The 16858-nt window shown below is 48.5% G+C and overlaps 1 protein-coding gene across 3 annotated transcripts in view; it reads left to right on the top strand.

Moving 5' to 3' along the window:
- Positions 1-15600, top strand: part of LOC141802035 (prospero homeobox protein 1-like) — a 31813-nt gene extending 16213 nt beyond the window's left edge. For all 3 annotated transcript variants that reach the window (XM_074685431.1, XM_074685433.1, XM_074685432.1), the window contains exon 5: positions 14573-15600. In XM_074685431.1, the coding sequence (XP_074541532.1) occupies positions 14573-14758 (186 nt within the window). In that variant the 3' untranslated portion in view covers positions 14759-15600. The remainder of the gene's footprint in view (positions 1-14572) is intronic.
- The last annotated feature ends 1258 nt before the right edge of the window (positions 15601-16858 follow it).

The raw sequence follows: 16858 nt of genomic DNA, 5'->3' as shown, positions 1-16858 counted from the left end.
TCTCAGAGTCGTTTTTTCTCAGAGTCGTTTTTTCTCAGAGTCGTTTTTTCTCAGAGTTGATTTTTCTCAGAGTCGTTTTTTCTCAGAGTCGTTTTTTCTCAGAGTCGTTTTCTGACGGTGTGTGTGAGGAACTCATCGATGAGGAAGAGAAGTTAAGCTCAGTCCATCCTCTTCCTCACTGTTTGTTTCCTCTGCGTGAGTGTGAAAACTTTCACTTCCCTGTTCTCATTTACCTATCAGCTCTTTGTGTGTGTGTGTGTGTGTGTGTGTGTGTGTGTGTGTGTGTGTGTGTGTGTGTGTGTGTGTGTGTGTGTGTGTGTGTGTGTGTGTCTTCCAGTGTATCGTTATCATAAATTCTCGACGTCAATTTCTCCTTTAGTGTTTCTTTTTATACACTTCTCCTTTTGTCACTGCCAGTCTGTGTGTGTGTGTGTGTGTGTGTGTGTGTGTGTGTGTGTGTGTGTGTGGGGACTCTTCAGGATCACCAGTGCTCTCTCAATGTCAGCTGACAATAGACCTTTAAAAGGCTTGTGTTAAGAAGGACCTGGAGTGATCTGGGTTTGTGTGTGTGTGTGTGTGTGTGTGTGTGTGTGTGTGTGTGTGTGTGTGTGTCCATGTGTGTGTGTGTGTGTGTGTGTTAGAAAGATCCAATCTATGTGTGTGAGTGTTTTGTTGTTGCTGCATTTCCCAGTGTCCTGTTCACCTCGAAGGGTACAGCCGTCCCTTGGACCGGCCTGGCATGCTGGCAAAGCACTTCTCCAGTGTGTGTGTGTGTGTGTGTGTGTGTGTGTGTGAGTGTGTGTGTGTGTGTGTGTGTGTGTGTGTGTGTGTGTGTGTGTGTGTGTGTGTGTGTGTGTGTGTGTGTGTGTGTGTGTGTGTGTGTGTGTCACTTTGAGGGGGGAAAAATCTCACTGTTATCAAGGTTAAGCGTCCTACTGTTTTAGTGAGAGGAAGGGGAGAGAAAGGGGGAGAGGGGGAGAGAGATGGATAGATGGGGATGGAGGGTGAGAGCTCGGAGACAAAGGGAGGAGGGGGGAGGAGGGGGGAGGAGGAGAGAGGGAACCAGGGGGGAGAGGAAAGGGGAGAAAGAAGGGGAGGAAAGGGGGAGGAAAGAGGGATGACGTGCCCTTGCAGCAGTGGGAGTTTTGCAGCGCTCACGTTAAAGTGCTCCTCCGTCCGTCTCTGCGTCCGTTATCCGTCCACCGGGGCTCCTCACACACACACACACACACACACACACACACACACACACACACACACACACACTCTGCCACATCCATCTTCAGGCCTCTTCAGGGAGGCTTTAAAATACTCTGGCAGGATGAGGTCTCAATAAGCCCCAAGTCCACCAGGGTCCATCAGAGTCCATCAGAGTCCATCAGGGTCCATCAGAGTCCATCAGAGTCCATCAGAGTCCATCAGAGTCCGTGGAAGACAAACGAGGCGCTGTCGTTTACAGAGAAGTGTTTGGATCTCATGGTGCCTTCAGTGTGTGCAGGAAACTTCAGCTTTTAAAAACAGAGAGCTTAAAAATCTACTGTGAGGGAAACGTTCAAATTAGCCGTCGTTAGCGGCGTTAGCGACGTTAGCAGTGTTAGCGGCGTTAGCTAAATGGTTTTAATGCGCCCTATGTACAGAGGCTGTGGTCCTTGTTTGACCCCTGACCTTCTCCACTCAGGCCTGAACCACACGTATACAGATATATCCCTAAACGCACATTTTCCTGTCCCATTGGGCCTCTCAACCTCACGAACACGGAGATTTCACCGTCATAAACGGAGATTTTTAAAAACTGATAAAAAAGTGAAGAAATAAAAAACATCTGGTCGAGTGGATCCGTGTAGCGGTGTTAAACGGAGCTGGTGTTGACGCAATGACGTCAAGCGCCTAGCAACAAGTCACTGTGTTTGACTGCACATGCTCATAACGTTCTTCTTCTATGGTTTTCACAGTTTGCTAACCTGCCACTCATTGGCCAGGCGAGGCATTGCAGGCTTCAGAGGCGATCGTTTTCAGTTTGGCCTCTTCGTATGGACAGAGATATTTCTGTGGACGGAGATTTTTTTTTAAAGATATCCCATCAAAAAATTATCCATATACGTGTTGTTCAGGCCTCAGGCTGCCCAGAAATACGTCTTTAAAACAAAAACAATGGTTATGAGTTCTTTATTTTCCTCTTCCAAAGTGGTGTTTGAACCTAACACTTTCCTAACGATGGTGGATAATAATACAAAACACTAAACTACACTAAACCTCAGAGAGGATAAAACCTGAGCTCCCAGCAGCAGTTTAAAGTCTAACACACCTTTTCCTTCACGTCACAAACCAACGTCTCTGAACCAAAGACCAAAGTTTGTGACTCTCTGATTTTAAGTGATCAGCAGCGTTTGATGACGTGGTTTAAACGTTTACGGCCGTCCTTCCTCTCAGACGCAACTTTCAAACTGCTCGTTGCTGATCCTTCTCAGAGACAGCATCCTGATCCCACCAACGACACGTCCTGATTCATCCAATGGGTAAAAACGCTGCACTGCTGTAAGCTAGCTCTGCAACGCTACAGCGACAGCGTTTAGACGAGAACAGCCACAGGAAAAGCTCTGATATCAGGAAGAGACTCACTACATTTAGTATGTCCCTGAATCTGAAAACCTTAATCATCAGTGAGGAGACAACTTCCTCTTTCTGCTTTAAATCTTACTCCATATTTTAAAGACAGCAGATCCCACAGTCCTGAGTAAATTTAAGTCGTTTGAAACTTTTGGTTTGGGGTCATTAAAACTTTTAAAATCCAGACCAGAAGCAAACATCCACTAACCTGAAAGAAATTTCTAGAAACTAGAATAATTTCTTTTTACCAGTAACTTTTCCTGGACGGCTCAGGTGAATGTGGCTCAGATTAAGTTTAAAAAGAAAGTTTTACTGAAAATAAGACTGGATAAAATTCCAGTTCAGTGTTTTTTTAAGAAAATGTCGCCAAACGTTTTATTTTTGGAGATAAGTTTAAAAGAAAACTGTGTGGAGACAAACTTTTCACAGAAACGCTCCAACATCAGAGTGAAGTTATAAAAACGTTTGTTACTTTATGAGTTAATGTCTAACGACGTCAGAGTCGTTTTTCAGAGCAGGTGAATTTATCAGACGAGCCGCTCTGAGGAGGAAGTTCACCTGAACGCACCCTGATCCAGAGTTTAACTGACGGGACTCTGAGCCAAACTTCACTAAGATGGTTTCCCTCCAGCCCCTGAGAGTCAGGTCTCAGACCTGGTCCTCTAAGACTCCACCCCCCTGAGAGAGAGCCAGGTCTCAGACCCGGTCCTCCCGGGTCCAGGAAGCTGCTGCTGAGCGCGGCGGAGGGGAAGGAAACATTTGCATACATAAATGTGGAAATTTGCAAGAAGACAGACGCAGAGGAAAGTGTGCGGGAGGCCAGGTGAATAAGTCTTCTGTTGGCCAGGAGGAGGAGGAGGAGGTGCAGCCGTGGTGGAGGAGCGGGGGAGGAGGGGGAGGAGGGGAGGTGTTTTGCATATGGAGGTGGTTTCTTGCTGGGCAGGTGTCTGACTGATCCAGGAGCTGATTAGAGTCTAACACCAGGAAAATTTGCCCAGCCATGCAAATCCTAACCCCCCGACAAACCGCCCGCCTTGGTGAGCACGAAGACTGCACCGAGTGTTTGTGTGTGTGTGGGTGTTATCTGTGTGTGTGTGTGTGTGTGTGTGTGTGTATGACAGCGTAGGATGTGTGTTTTTTTGATGTTTGTGTGGGACTGGTGTGTTTGTGTGTGTTACGTATGTGCAGACACATTTGTTGTCTTTCCGTCTGTGTGTGTGTGTGTGTGTGTGTGTGTGTGTGTGTGTGTGTGTGTGTGTGTGTGTGTGTGTGAGTCATAGAGGTAGAAAGATGGAAATGTACTGGATGTGTATCAGGATGCCCCCAAGGCCCTTTTCTGTGGATCTCTCCCCTTTCTCCTCCACCTCCTCCTCCTCCTCCTCTTCCTCCCTTACCTGCCTGCACCACCACTTGAAACAGGAGCCTACGCAGATTCAGCAAGCACACACACACACACACTCACACACACACACACACACACACACACACACACAGAAAGTTTTCCCGTTGCCAGATCCTGCATCATCAAAGTTCCCTCCACCTTGGTGGCGTCTTTGGAATGAATATGTCCTCTGTTTCAGCCCTCACACACACTTCAGCTCACACTCACACACACTCACACACACACACACACACAGTCGTACACACACGTCTGTGGCCTTTCTTGTTTGATGCTAATCTGCTCTGTCACTGTGCTGGCCTCGGACGCTCCCCACCTCCCTCCCAGCTCCTCTTTTGTGGCGATTGTTTCCTTTTTCCCTTTCATTTCCCTCCTCCTCCCTTGCTCCCTCTGCTCCTCCTCTCCTCCTTCTGTTGCCTCTTTCCTTTCATTCTTTCATCCTCCTCTTTTGCATGTCTTCCCTCACCCCCCCCTCGTCCTTTCCCCTCGCTTTTCCCCCCATTAGGAAGTTTTAATGGCATAATTGTCACATTCCTTCTGGCACAACGAGCAGCAGCGGTAATTAAAGAGCTCGCCGTTAATTACCTAGACCCCGGCTCTCTGCGCTCCTCTTTTCTCAGCCCCCTCCTGATCCCCCCCTCTCTTCTTCTCTTTCTTCTCCGCTTCTCATTCACTCCGTCCATCGCCCATCAAAGTGCTCTGACACACACACACACACACATACACACACACACACACACACACACGCAGCGGCCTCCCAAAGCCTTGACTTTGAGCGAGCACAGCTTTCATGTGAGGACTCAAGTGAAATTCTCACTTCGTCCTTTTTCTGGTTTCGCTCTGGAGCCCCCCCCCCCCTTCCTTTGAACCCCCAATGACAACACACACCGTCTTTCATAAGACAGGAGTGTGTGTGACCTCCTGACGCTACAAAGAGAGAGACAGAGCGAGGTTATGATGGCTCTGGGAAACTCTCAGATTTCCAGAAGACGGCCCCGGCCAAGTTTCCTCTGTCAGAGGCCCCGCCCCCTCAGAGCACACACACACACACACACACACACACACACACACACACACACACACACACCTGGGCATTTAAAAAGAGGAAGTCCCTATGATCTGTGAGAGGGAGCGTGGTCACACACACACACACACACACACTCACACACACACGCTGGTGTCACATGTCCTCTCCTCTCAGCTGCTCTGTCTCCTCCTCGCTCCTTTTGTCCCTCCTCCTCTTTGTCCGTCCGTCCGTCTGTCATCCCTCCATTTGAATCCATCACGCCCTTCCCAAAGACGCGAGGATGGCGAGAGAAAGCACGCCGCTTTGACTCCTATCCTCGTTTCCTCACTTCCTCTCCTCCTTCCCTCCTCTCCTGGTGTCTCTCCATCCATTAGGGGAGCCGCAGAGAGCTGCGAGCAGATGCTGTCTGTCCGGTGCCGTGCCCCGTAGCGTTGTGTGCTTCACCTCTCCTTCCCCCCTCGCTCCCTCGTTCCTCCTCTGCACCTCCCTCTCGGGGCTCCATTTGTTCTCCACCACAGAGGCTAACGTCTGTTTCTCCTCCTCCTCATCGCCTCCTCGCTCTGTCCTCTCCCTGTCTTACACTGCTTCCTTTCAGGGGGCACTGTGTGTGTGTGTGTGAGTGTGTGTGTGTGTGTGTGTGTGTGTGTGTGTGTGTGTGACCCAGCTGTAACCTCTGAGAGCTGAGGGTGAAAAGGTCGCGGCCGCCTGACTCCGTGAACAACCAGAGGCACAGATTTGAAGAAAACAAATGTTTTTAATCTTAAGTATCTGAACACACACACTCACACACACTCACACACACACACACACACACACACACACACACACACACACACACACACGTGCGCGCGCTCAGGTGTGATGTTGTCAGAAAAAAGCTGCAGGGTTTCCTTTGAAGAGCGTTTGAAGACAGAAAGACGAAGAAGATGGAAGAGAGGGATGAAAAAAGCAGCGGGTATAGATTTAAGTTCAGAGCTGCCAAAAATAAAACCGATACAGCAATTTGCCAGTGGCTTTAAGTCAGCACACACACACACACACACACACACACACACACACACACACACACACACACACACACACTCCTGGTTCCCTTGTTCTCCTCAGCTCCATTAGGAACCAGGACTTTCTTACGCCGACCTTCATCCTCCACACGTTAAATTCACAAACAGCTGAAACGATCACTGACGATGAACTTTACGAACATTTCTCCAGCGACTGGCGACTTTACCTGCTGTGTTAATGTTTATCACCTGTGGGAAACTTTATCTCAGGTGGACGATTTCCTCACAGACGGAGAAAAGTTAAACTGATTTAATTCATCCACACGCTGTCGATATCATCTGTGTTAAAAACCTGTCACTGCAAAAACTGAAATCTCATCAAGTGTTTTTCTCTGGTTTTCAGCTGAAAATGTTTTTTAGACTCAGTCTGAGCCACATCCACCTGATCAGTCCAGAAAATGTCTGATTTAAAGTTATTTAAAGACTAAATGAGCTCTGAATTACTGAAGTAAAAGAGTAAAAAATAATCTGCCAAAGGAAGAAGAAAAGGTTTATTTTGTAAAGACATTTTTCTAGTCTTAAAAAAATTTCTCTTCTTCCACTGACAGATTATTTTACCTGTTACAAACAATCCAGAGCTCATTTAGTCTTTAAATCACTTTAAATCAGACATTTTCCTGGACTGCTCAGGTGAATGTGGCTCATGTTAAGTATAAAAATCAATCAATAAAAAATGTATTTATAGAGAACTTTCCAACACTGGAGGTGACCAAAGTGGTTTCCAGATCAAATAAAAAGTAAAATAAGAAATAAAAGCAGATTAAAAGAAAGAAACAACACGTCAGGAAAATCAAACCAGATAAAAACTGATAAAACTAAATAAAATAACATGTCACCACATTACTGTGTATTAAAGCCAGTCTGAACAAATGTGTTTTAAGCCGGGCTGTAAAAAGACCACAGTGGGTGATGGTGTGTTTGTCTGAGTTTGTTACAGAGACTGAAAAAGCTCGATCACTGAAAACACACTTTTTACTTCAAATTAAACAAAACACACGATTTAATCTCAGTTTTATAATAATGTGGCAAAAAATGTGAATTTGTTTGATAATAAAATCTCTAAGTTTTTAATTCTACATATTTATTTCGTCAGATATAACCTTGTAACGCTGCGTTCATGTCCAGCGTGGAAATCCTCCTCCTCTCTCTCAGTCATGAGGATGTGTTCAGGAACCAAACATGGTACCGTTTGATTATACGTGAGTCGGTACCACAGACAGAATTCAGTCAGAACCTGTTCAAAGACCTGATTCAGTCTCCATCTTTTTTTAACCCAGGTTTAATAAAATCAGTTTTTCTGATTTTAACTGTGAGGTTTGTTTGAAACTTCCTCGTGACCAAACTTTGGAGCTAAACTTTAACTTGTTCGTCTCAGAGAGGAAAGGAAAAATGAAAATGATTAGATTTTCTCTCTCTACACACAGATCTTAGTGTGTTTTAGTTTTCTCACACTTTACACATCAACAAGTAGATTCAGAGACAGCATCAACCAGAGCAGGCGGAGTCATTCTTCAAACAGTCAGATATTTACGGCGTCTTCCTGACCGCCATGATTAAAACACAGTTTATCAGAGAAACAACACCATGGTCCAGACAAATGAATGAATTTGATCAGATTGTCTCAGCCGTCACCATGACTGTTTCTTCATCATCATCATCATCATCATCATCATCACGGCGGCAGAAAGAGTCAGGGCGAGGAGCGAGGAGCGAGCAGGATCATCTGCTCCTCCGTGATTGGCCGCGGGCTATGAGGCCCCGTTTGACAGGTCCTTTCACAAGTCGGGCCAGAGTGTGTGTTTGAGAATGAGCCACTTTATTCAGAGCTGTGTGTGTGTGTGTGTGTGTGTGTGTGTGTAGAGCCTGGGGGCACCAGGGGTGGTAGAGAATCACTTAAACATTAAGAACTACATGATCCCCTCTCTGCTTCTCTCACCTGCTCACACACACACACACACACACACACACACACACACACACACACACACACACACACACATCCTCACACAGCGCCCCCCTTCCTCCTCCTCCTCCTCCTCCTCCTCCTTCTGTCCCTGGTCACCTTGTGAGGGGCAGCCTGCTCTGTGGCACAGCTGCAGATTATGTCATTATTTCTGGACCATTTTGGTCCCTCTGTGTGTGTGTGTGTGTGTGTGTGTGTGTGTGTGTGTGTGTGTGTGTGTGTGTGTGTGTGTGTGTGTGTGTGTGTGTGTGTGTGTGTGTGTGTGTGTGTGTGTGTGACTAATGAAGCGTGGCAAAGGGACTCATGCCAAAATGACCAGGGCGTGCATCAGAGCTGCAGATGTGTCAAAGCAACCCCCAACCACACACACACACACACACACACACACACACACACACAAACACACACACACACTTCTCTTCTGTCCAATCTTTGTTTCTCTTTCTTCTGCTGCCATCCTGTCCTCTCCTTCCTCCCTCCTTCCTGCCTCCTTGCCTCCTCCCTCCTTCCATCCATCTTCCATCACTCGGCTCCTTGCTCCACATCCTTTATTGTCCCCCCCGCCCACCCACTCCCTCGTCCCCTCGTCCCCTCCTATTCTTCCTCTCCCTCCCTCCCTCTGTTCTCCTCCTCTCCAGATGTCCTGCTCCTATCTTCCAGACTCCCTCGCTCCTTTCTTTACCTTCTGCCTCCTGCTCCCGGGCTCTCAGGGCTCTCAGGGCCGGGCTGACTCCCTGACCTCTGGGGGCCCCATCAGAGCGCATCCTGACCCCCCTCAGCGTGGCTCTGTGTGGCTCACATGATGAATTTTAAGTCGTTAACAGGAGCTGAGTCTTCTCCTGCTGCTCCTTCTGACGCTAGCTTGATCTGAAGCTAGCATCCACTGCTAACACCCCCCAGTTTGTGCGTGGTGAGGGGGGGGGGACGTGTCAGAGAGGCCCTGATATGACATGAATTAGCCCGTGTGTGTGTGTGTGTGTGTGTGTGTGTGTGTGTGTGTGTGTGTGTGTGGAGGTGTTGGGGAGGAGCGGGGAAGATGGGAGAGGAGAACGACTTCATCAGCGTCTCTGACCCTGTCCCGTCCTTGACTCCCTGGTTGAGGTGCACCTTGAGAAGAGCCCATGTGACGCCAGCGCTCGTGCTGCCACACACACACACACACACACTGACACACACACACACACACACAATCTAGACAGCAAGACAGACCCACATAGACAAACACGTACCACAGCCCCTCAAGGCTTCATGTTGTCAAGGCTATCAGCGGCGAGAGGCGGCGTGTGTTTGCTCAGCTTTGAGGCCTGTTTCCCATCCCAGCCAGAGACAAAAACAGGCGTCAGGACCAGGACCAGGACCAGGACCAGCAAGAAACCACCAGGACTGGGCCCTGATAGGTGGAGAAAGTAAAGGAAGTGTGGGGATGAAGCAAAGGACCCACCGTGCAGCTCGTCTTTGATTTTCTCTGCTCGCTGGTCGGACGTTTGAGCGGCAGCGGCGGCGGCGCTGTCTTATCAGCGGCAGGAGAGGGGGGTTAGGGACAAGTGCAGCGCGGGGACCAAGGAAAGGGACATGGGTTGTGTTTGCCCAGAGTGACAGTGGGTCTGAGGGCTTATCAAGGCCTTTGTAGATTATTGATCAGAGCAGATACGAGAGGCCCAGGGGCTGTGTGTGTGTGTGTGTGTGTGTGAGTGTGTGAGTGTGTGAGTGTGTGAGTGTGTGAGTGTGAGAGTGTGTGAGTGTGAGAGTGTGTGAGTGTGAGAGTGTGTGAGTGTGTGAGGTTTGGGAAGTTCTGGCTTCACTCACCGAAACATCACGAGTTTATTCGAAGCTTGTTTTTCTCGTCTCTGACGTCAGCAGAAGCGAGGATTTTCTTAAGAAACAACAAACGCAAAAACCACAAAAAAACGTAAAACACATGGAGCTGAGAGGACGCCTGGTTCGATGTTTGTTTTCCACAAAACCCACCCAGCTCTTTCTGGATCTGAAACGATCACAGACCACGTTCGCTCTCTGAAAAACTACGTCACAAAACACACCTTACTTTAGGTCGGTTGTTGGTGAAAGAGAGGACGGTGATTTCTCTGCTTTATCAGAAACATTTTGACGTCCAAAAGACAAATATCTTGTTGAATCGATTGGTACGGTTTCATATCGAGGGATGAGGATGTGAAATAATCTGAGGGGATAACCACTTTAAGATTGTGACAGAGTTTATATTAGCGCTCTTGAATTTGAACTTGCTTGTTATTGTTCTGATGCTTATTTCCATTTTTGTCTTGTTTTGCTCTTTTTATGATTTAATTTGTGTTTATTTTAAAGTCATGTTTGTGTGAGGGGACCCCAGGGAGAGCAGTAGCTACTCAGGTAGTGACTAATGGGGATCAAAACAAACAATAAACAATGAGCTAGATTACCGCTAAGACATCCCTCAACGTCAGAGAGAGTCACTTTAGGACAGCTCAGATGTTCTCAATCATAACTTTTAGTATTCAAAAGTCTGTGAACAGATTTTTGATCCAGAAAAAATCCAGAGTCATTGTAAAATGAAACAGTTTTTCTGTGTTGTGATATCAATTTACTGCCTAGCACCACAGCGTGGACCCTCCTGTGTGAGTTATTGTTGCTTACACACATGAACTTCTTTATTTCCTTGAAGCTGCAGGTTTATCAGACACTAAAAGCTGCAGTGTTAGGGTGAAAAGCAAAGATCCTGAGTGGACAAACGCGTACGCTGGCTGAAGCCCATGGGAAGTGTTGGTATTCCCAGGCAGAGCCGGGGTTAGGAATTAACCCGGCCTGCAGCGGGGGCCTGTGCTGTGTCCCTGCGTTTCATCCTTCAAGGCTGCAGCTCGCTAACACACACACCAACGTCCACACACACCAACGTCCACACACACCAACGTCCACACACAGCCTTATCTTCCAGGGTCTCGTCTTGTTTGGCCAACACTGTGCAAATAGAAGGTGCAATACATCTCCTGACAGTTCCCAAAAGCAGCGGGGGGAGAAACATGTTGGCCAAACAAACAGCCGGCCCTGAGTCACCCAGAGAGAAAGGATTTCTCAGGCTTTGACTGAAACACAAGCAAAGACACACTCCTGCGCCCTGTGTGTGTGTGTGTGTGTGTGTGTAACAGTAGCCTTTATCCCGGGGCCCGGGCCCCCGGCTGCCTCTTTAAACGTTTGTCTGAGCAGTCTTAAGACAGGGGGCCGCGCTGCACTGAATAGCTCCCAGCAAGCTGTCCACAGGCTCCTATTGTCCTCCCTCATATTTTATTATCTCATCAAAAAGCAGGAAATCCGATTCCCGCTCCCTGAAAAAGAGCTTATCCTCCTGTCTCAAAGCAACCTGTCATGAGAGGGGGAGACAGGGAGAGGGGGAGAGGATGGGGGAGACGGAGAATGAGAGTGATCAACGGCCTCATTACTGCCTCTTGGAAGAAAAGACCCTCTCTCTTTCCTTTCTTTCTCTTTTCTTTATTTTTCTCTCCTTCACTGATGCCAGCGATGCTCGGGTTAAAGAAGTGAGCAGATCTTCCTGTTTTCTCCGCTCGTATCGTGTTTCACCGACAGAAACAGTGATATCCCTTTTCATGAGGCTTTTGTTTTTCCCGTCTCTGCACACACAGAGTTGTCTCTGGTGTTTTCGAGCCTCCTTGCTTCACGGAGCCACTTACGTTTTTTAGGCGATCATCCGATTCTGAATTCAAGGCAATGTCCGAGTCCTCTTTCGTGCAAGAAACACTAAACACGCTAAAAACACTAGAAACACTGAACAAAATGTGGATATTTTTACTGTCATATGTTGTTTTTTGTCTCTGTTATCTGGGGATGACTGAGGCTTGTGTCTGTGTCGACTCTGAAATGAGAGATGTGGAGGAAGCTGTAGGAAAGTGTCTCGGTCACCTCGTTTGCCTTTTCCAGCCAGCTCTCCTCTCTCTCCTCCATCCTCTCCTCCTTCCTCCTCTTCCTCCTCCCTCCTCCTCTTTGTACATCTGTCCTTTAATTTTGGGCTCTGCTGAGAAGTTGTTAGAGAGGCCTATGAAATATGTATGAAGGATTGTGAGCCACGCGATTGGCCCCATTTACCGGACAGCCGAGCGAATGAACGGCCACACTGGATAATCCCCCACAATGCCTCTGGAACAAAGACCCAACAGCTGACCCTAGAGAGGAGGAGATGAGGAGGAGGAGGAGGAGGAGGGGATGTAGTGGGAGGAAGGAGGGGTAGCAAACAGTTAAGGCCCTGTGCTTACTCACATACAGACTCAGAAACAAAGGCTGTGGGACAGGAATAACTCTGTCGCTCCGCTCGCTCCTCTCCTCAGACTCTGTTCAGCCCCTCCTTCTCCTGTCCTCCTCCCTCCTCCCTCCCTCGCTGCCTCCTCGCTGCCTCCCTCGCTCAGTCAAGAGGATCTGAAATACCAATACCCTTTTCTCCTTGACATTGCTGTCTCCTTGCAGTCAGCGTTTTGCTGTCCTTTTATAGTCAAAACGTCAGGAGAAACTCCGCGCAGGAATATTCTTAGTAATGCGGCACTCCCTCGGTCTAACAGGCAGCGCGGCGGGCGGCGAGCAGCGGGCGGCGAGCTGCAAACGGCCGGTTAGCCAGGTCTTTAGGGAACACGGCACACACACACACACACACACACCTCACAGACACACTCGTTGCCCTCTTGGCGGGGTCATTGTGCCAGGATCCAGAGATGACAGCGACCCAAACAACGAGTCACACACACTTCAGAGGGAATTCAATATTTAGGGAATTAGGTTAGAGTGTGTGTTTCTCTTCCTTTTTACTGCCAAACACACACACACACACACACACACACACACACACACACACACACACACACACACACACACACACACACACACACACACACACACACACACACACAAGCATCTTAGCCTCCATTCATCACCCTGAGGGGGGCGGCTGGCTGTCCCATGTGTGCGTAAGTGTGTGTGTGAGCGTGGAGAGGCATGCCTGTGTGTGTGTGTGTGTGTGTGTGTGTGTGTGTGTGTGTGTGTGTGTGTGTGTGTTTCTCTGGCCACTAACCTTGCTGTGTCCTGACACTCCTGATGAGTATCTGCAGGACACTGGAGGAGAGGAGCGGAGCGAGCGCGCACTGTCAGGCGTTTGGGCAGGCTACTGCTACTGTGTGTGTGTGTGTGAGTGTGTGTGTGTGTGTGAGTGTGAGTGTGAGTGTGTGTGTGTGTGTGTGCGGGAGCATCAAGGGAGGCGGGCAGGGAGACAGTCAGCATTATCCAAGCAGGTGACCCCTGAAGGCTGCGTCGCCCCGGAGCTTTGAGTCGGGGAAAGAGACTCAGCCAAACACACCCGGGTATCTAATGTGTGTGTGTGTGTGTGTGTGTGTGTGTGTGTGTGTGTGTGTGTGTGTGTGTGTGTAGCGTTATGTCGAGCTCTGTAACAGTACAGGATGTGTCATCTCCTTGGCACAAGGAGGTGTGTGCACTGGTGTGTGTGCTCACGCTTGCATGAGTGTGTGTGTGTGTGTGAGTGTGTGTGTGTGTGTGTGTGTGTGTGTGACAGAGTGTTGGCTTGGGGGAAGGTGTCACAGATCTTTGCCAGACTAATCATCTCCATGGTGTCGGTGAGCGCTGCTGTCAGGGACACTAAAGAGGCGGCGTGTCTCCCCGTTCCCAGAGCGTTTAGTACTTCCTCTTTCGCCAGCGCCTCTCGACGCTCCGCGCTCAGCCCGCCGCTCTCGTTTGGTCGCAGATTTACAGCGAGGCTCATAAAGATGTCACGCTGGCCGTGCTGTGAGGGGGAAGTGTGAGAAACCTGAGACTTCAGAAGAAGTGACTTTTCTCAGGCCGGCGGGCTTTAAAGAGGCGGAGACTCCAGACTCAGAGATTTGTGGTTTTACATCCACCGTGAAAAGATGGCGTCTGCGTGTGACGGCGGGAGAATCAGAGAAACCAGAGAAACTGATGAAAGCGATGAAGCTGTGAAGTGTGAAAAAGTGTGTTTACAACTTCAAACCCCTCAGTGTTTGAGCCAACCCTTCATCGCTCCTGCTCCTCTTCCTCATTGTTTCATTTTCCACCAACAGGCGTCTCTGAGCGTCACTCAGCTCTGATTATCATTCGCTGTGTGTTCGATAGGAAAACTTTGACGAGATACCGTGATGATACATCTGTTAAAGTGGGATCATCTTATAATCAGGTTCAGTAATACGGCGTAAATACATCGATGATGCTAAACGGTGAAGGAATAAAGTTACGACAGACGCTGGTTACTCTCAGATACTGGAACCATTAACACTTCACTAACACGGTTCCTCATTTTACTCCATCTAAACGCTTCAGTTTATCTTAAAGTAACACTCAGTGTGTTGATTTATGATCTCAGGGAGTGGTGGTTGTTGTATCTGTAAACAAACAGAGTCTGGTCCTGAGAAAGTGATGGAGGAGGTGTCAGGAAACAGGAATGAGGAATAACCTCAGATGAGTAACCGCTCCTCCGTTTCTCCCGCGCTCAGGTCCCCGATCGCTTCCTGGAGGTGGCCGAGATCACGCTGAGAGAGTTCTTCAACGCCATCGTGGCCGGCAAAGACGTGGACCCGTCCTGGAAGAAGGCCATCTACAAGGTCATCTGCAAACTGGACAGCGAAGTCCCCGAGATCTTCAAGTCCCCCAACTGTCTCCAAGAGCTTCTACACGAGTAACTCTGCTCCTCCTCCTCCTCCTCCTCCTCCTCCTCCTCCTCCTCTTCGCTTGACGCTTTGCGCTTTTTTTATTTACCCTGATTTCATAGAATTTTAAATGATATTGTTTTTCTCTTCCCCAAACTTTACTTTGGATTTCCTGTTTTTGATTGTTTTTTAATGATTATTCTTTCTGGATGTCTGGAGGTTAAGACGTAGCATTCCCTGGGAGCCTGTGGCCGCTCCTGAATGATTAGCTGTTGTGTTGTTGTTCTCCTCTGATAATTATCACCAAGCTTATTATTATTATTATTATTTGTTTTTGTTTTTCTATGATTACCAACTGAACAGACTCTGATCTTATTGGCTGTTTTCTCTGGACCATGTGAACCCTGACCTCTTGGGCCTGGTTTTTGATCCACACTAACTAAAGCGTAGACCCTAAAGACTCTGGGACGCCCCCCCAGCCCACCGGGCGTCTCCATGAACTGATCCTGCGAGGTGCAGGGTGTGTGTGTGTGATGGACTGTGCTGCTGAAAGAGGACACACACACACACACACACACAACGAGGCCTAGTGAGGTGAATGACTGGACTTAGACTGGACTCACGTTCCCGGTCTTTGGACTTGGACGGGTCTGAAACAGCGACTGAGCTCTACCATGTTTTGAAGTGTGTTTTCCCTGCAGTAGGGCGTTGTGTTAATGGGCTGTACATTCTTATTTTGATGATAATTATTATTGTTGTTGTTTATGGTTCTTATTATTATTTGTCATCACTGCTTGCTGAAGATTGGCACTTCGAGATTTGTTTGTTCCATGATGCCGTTGCAGAAAAAAAATAAATTATTGCTATTAATATTATTCCTCCAGAGTTTAGATTCTCACATATGTTCCCTCTCTGCCTGTTTCTTGTTTCCAGCGTCTGAAGTGGACTCTGATCCGGTTGGTTTTGGCGTGTTTTGGCGGTCAGGCTGCGGCGCTAACTCGGCTTAAATTGTTTCCACTCGAAGACCATCGTAGACGGTTTTTAGTGACGAGCTCGCTCCGAACAGAAACCATAGAGAAGCAGACGAAGCGTTGCCTTTAGGCGCCAACTTTAAAAGTTTTAAACGGTAAATTTGACGTAGCCAGTCCAGCTTTGACGACCAAACCTCTCCCTCCAACCTATCCAGACGCTCAGCTGTGAGTGACGTCATCATGAACGCCATCGTTTCTCTTCCTGTGTCAGGCTTTCCTCTGAACGACGTGACGAAGGAGTTTTAATAACAGTCGATACTTGAATTTATCAGATTACTGTAACGATCGAACCATCGAGAGGCTCAGAGGATAAACCGTTAAGACCAGAGGAGGGAGGAGAAAGAGGAGGTCAATCTAAAAACTGATGACGGTTACACACACACACTCGAGCACACACACATTGGAGCACACACACTCTGCTCCTTCACCTGCCTGCGAGTGATCTGGCGTCTCCTCCTCCAACAAAGCGAGGTCAGAGGTGCTCGCTCCCCTCAGGAGCTCTCAGCGCTACAAAGAGCGAGGGACAAAGACAGAGCGAGGAGGAACACACACCTCCTTCACAAACGGGCTGAAGCCAGGTGATGCTGAAGTTTGATAGACGCCATCTTTCCTACGCCGCAGACTTCCCAGCAGCGCCACACGCCGACCTTTAGTTTGATCAGCTGATCAGTTTCCTCTGTAAGATCCAGTTATCAGCTTTTAATGAGCCGCTGAGGAGACTGAATACTTCCCAGAGTGCGTGCAAGCTCGCTCTGCGTGTGTGTGTGTGTGTGTGTGTGTGTGTGTGTGTGTGTGTGTGTGCACATCTGTGGGTTTGAGTGTGTCACAAAGGATCAAAGGCCCAGGTAGCTTAACCTGCTGACTTGCCTGAGCGAGACAAAACGCCGGACAAAAGGCGGCAGAGAAAGACGGAGAGCTACTCCCTCCATTATGTGGCGGCTCCTCCGCCCTCCACACTTTTCTTCTTCTTAAGATCGGCGCCCTGAGAGCGCCGGCCCAGCGCGTTTCTCACTGAGGGCCGGGCCGGGCCCCGCACGCCTCAGCCCAGGGCTCTGAAGCGCCGCAGACAAAGACGGGAGGAGAGGAGAGGACGCTTTTATCT

The sequence above is a fragment of the Halichoeres trimaculatus genome, unplaced genomic scaffold, assembly GCF_033239565.1.
Source record: "Halichoeres trimaculatus isolate MK-OKI-2021-1 unplaced genomic scaffold, fHalTri1.1 fHalTri1_scaffold_13, whole genome shotgun sequence".
In the NCBI taxonomy this organism is placed as follows: domain Eukaryota; kingdom Metazoa; phylum Chordata; class Actinopteri; order Labriformes; family Labridae; genus Halichoeres; species Halichoeres trimaculatus.
The sequence above is the reverse complement of the archived record's forward strand: the minus strand, read 5'-3'. Positions and strand labels throughout refer to the sequence as shown.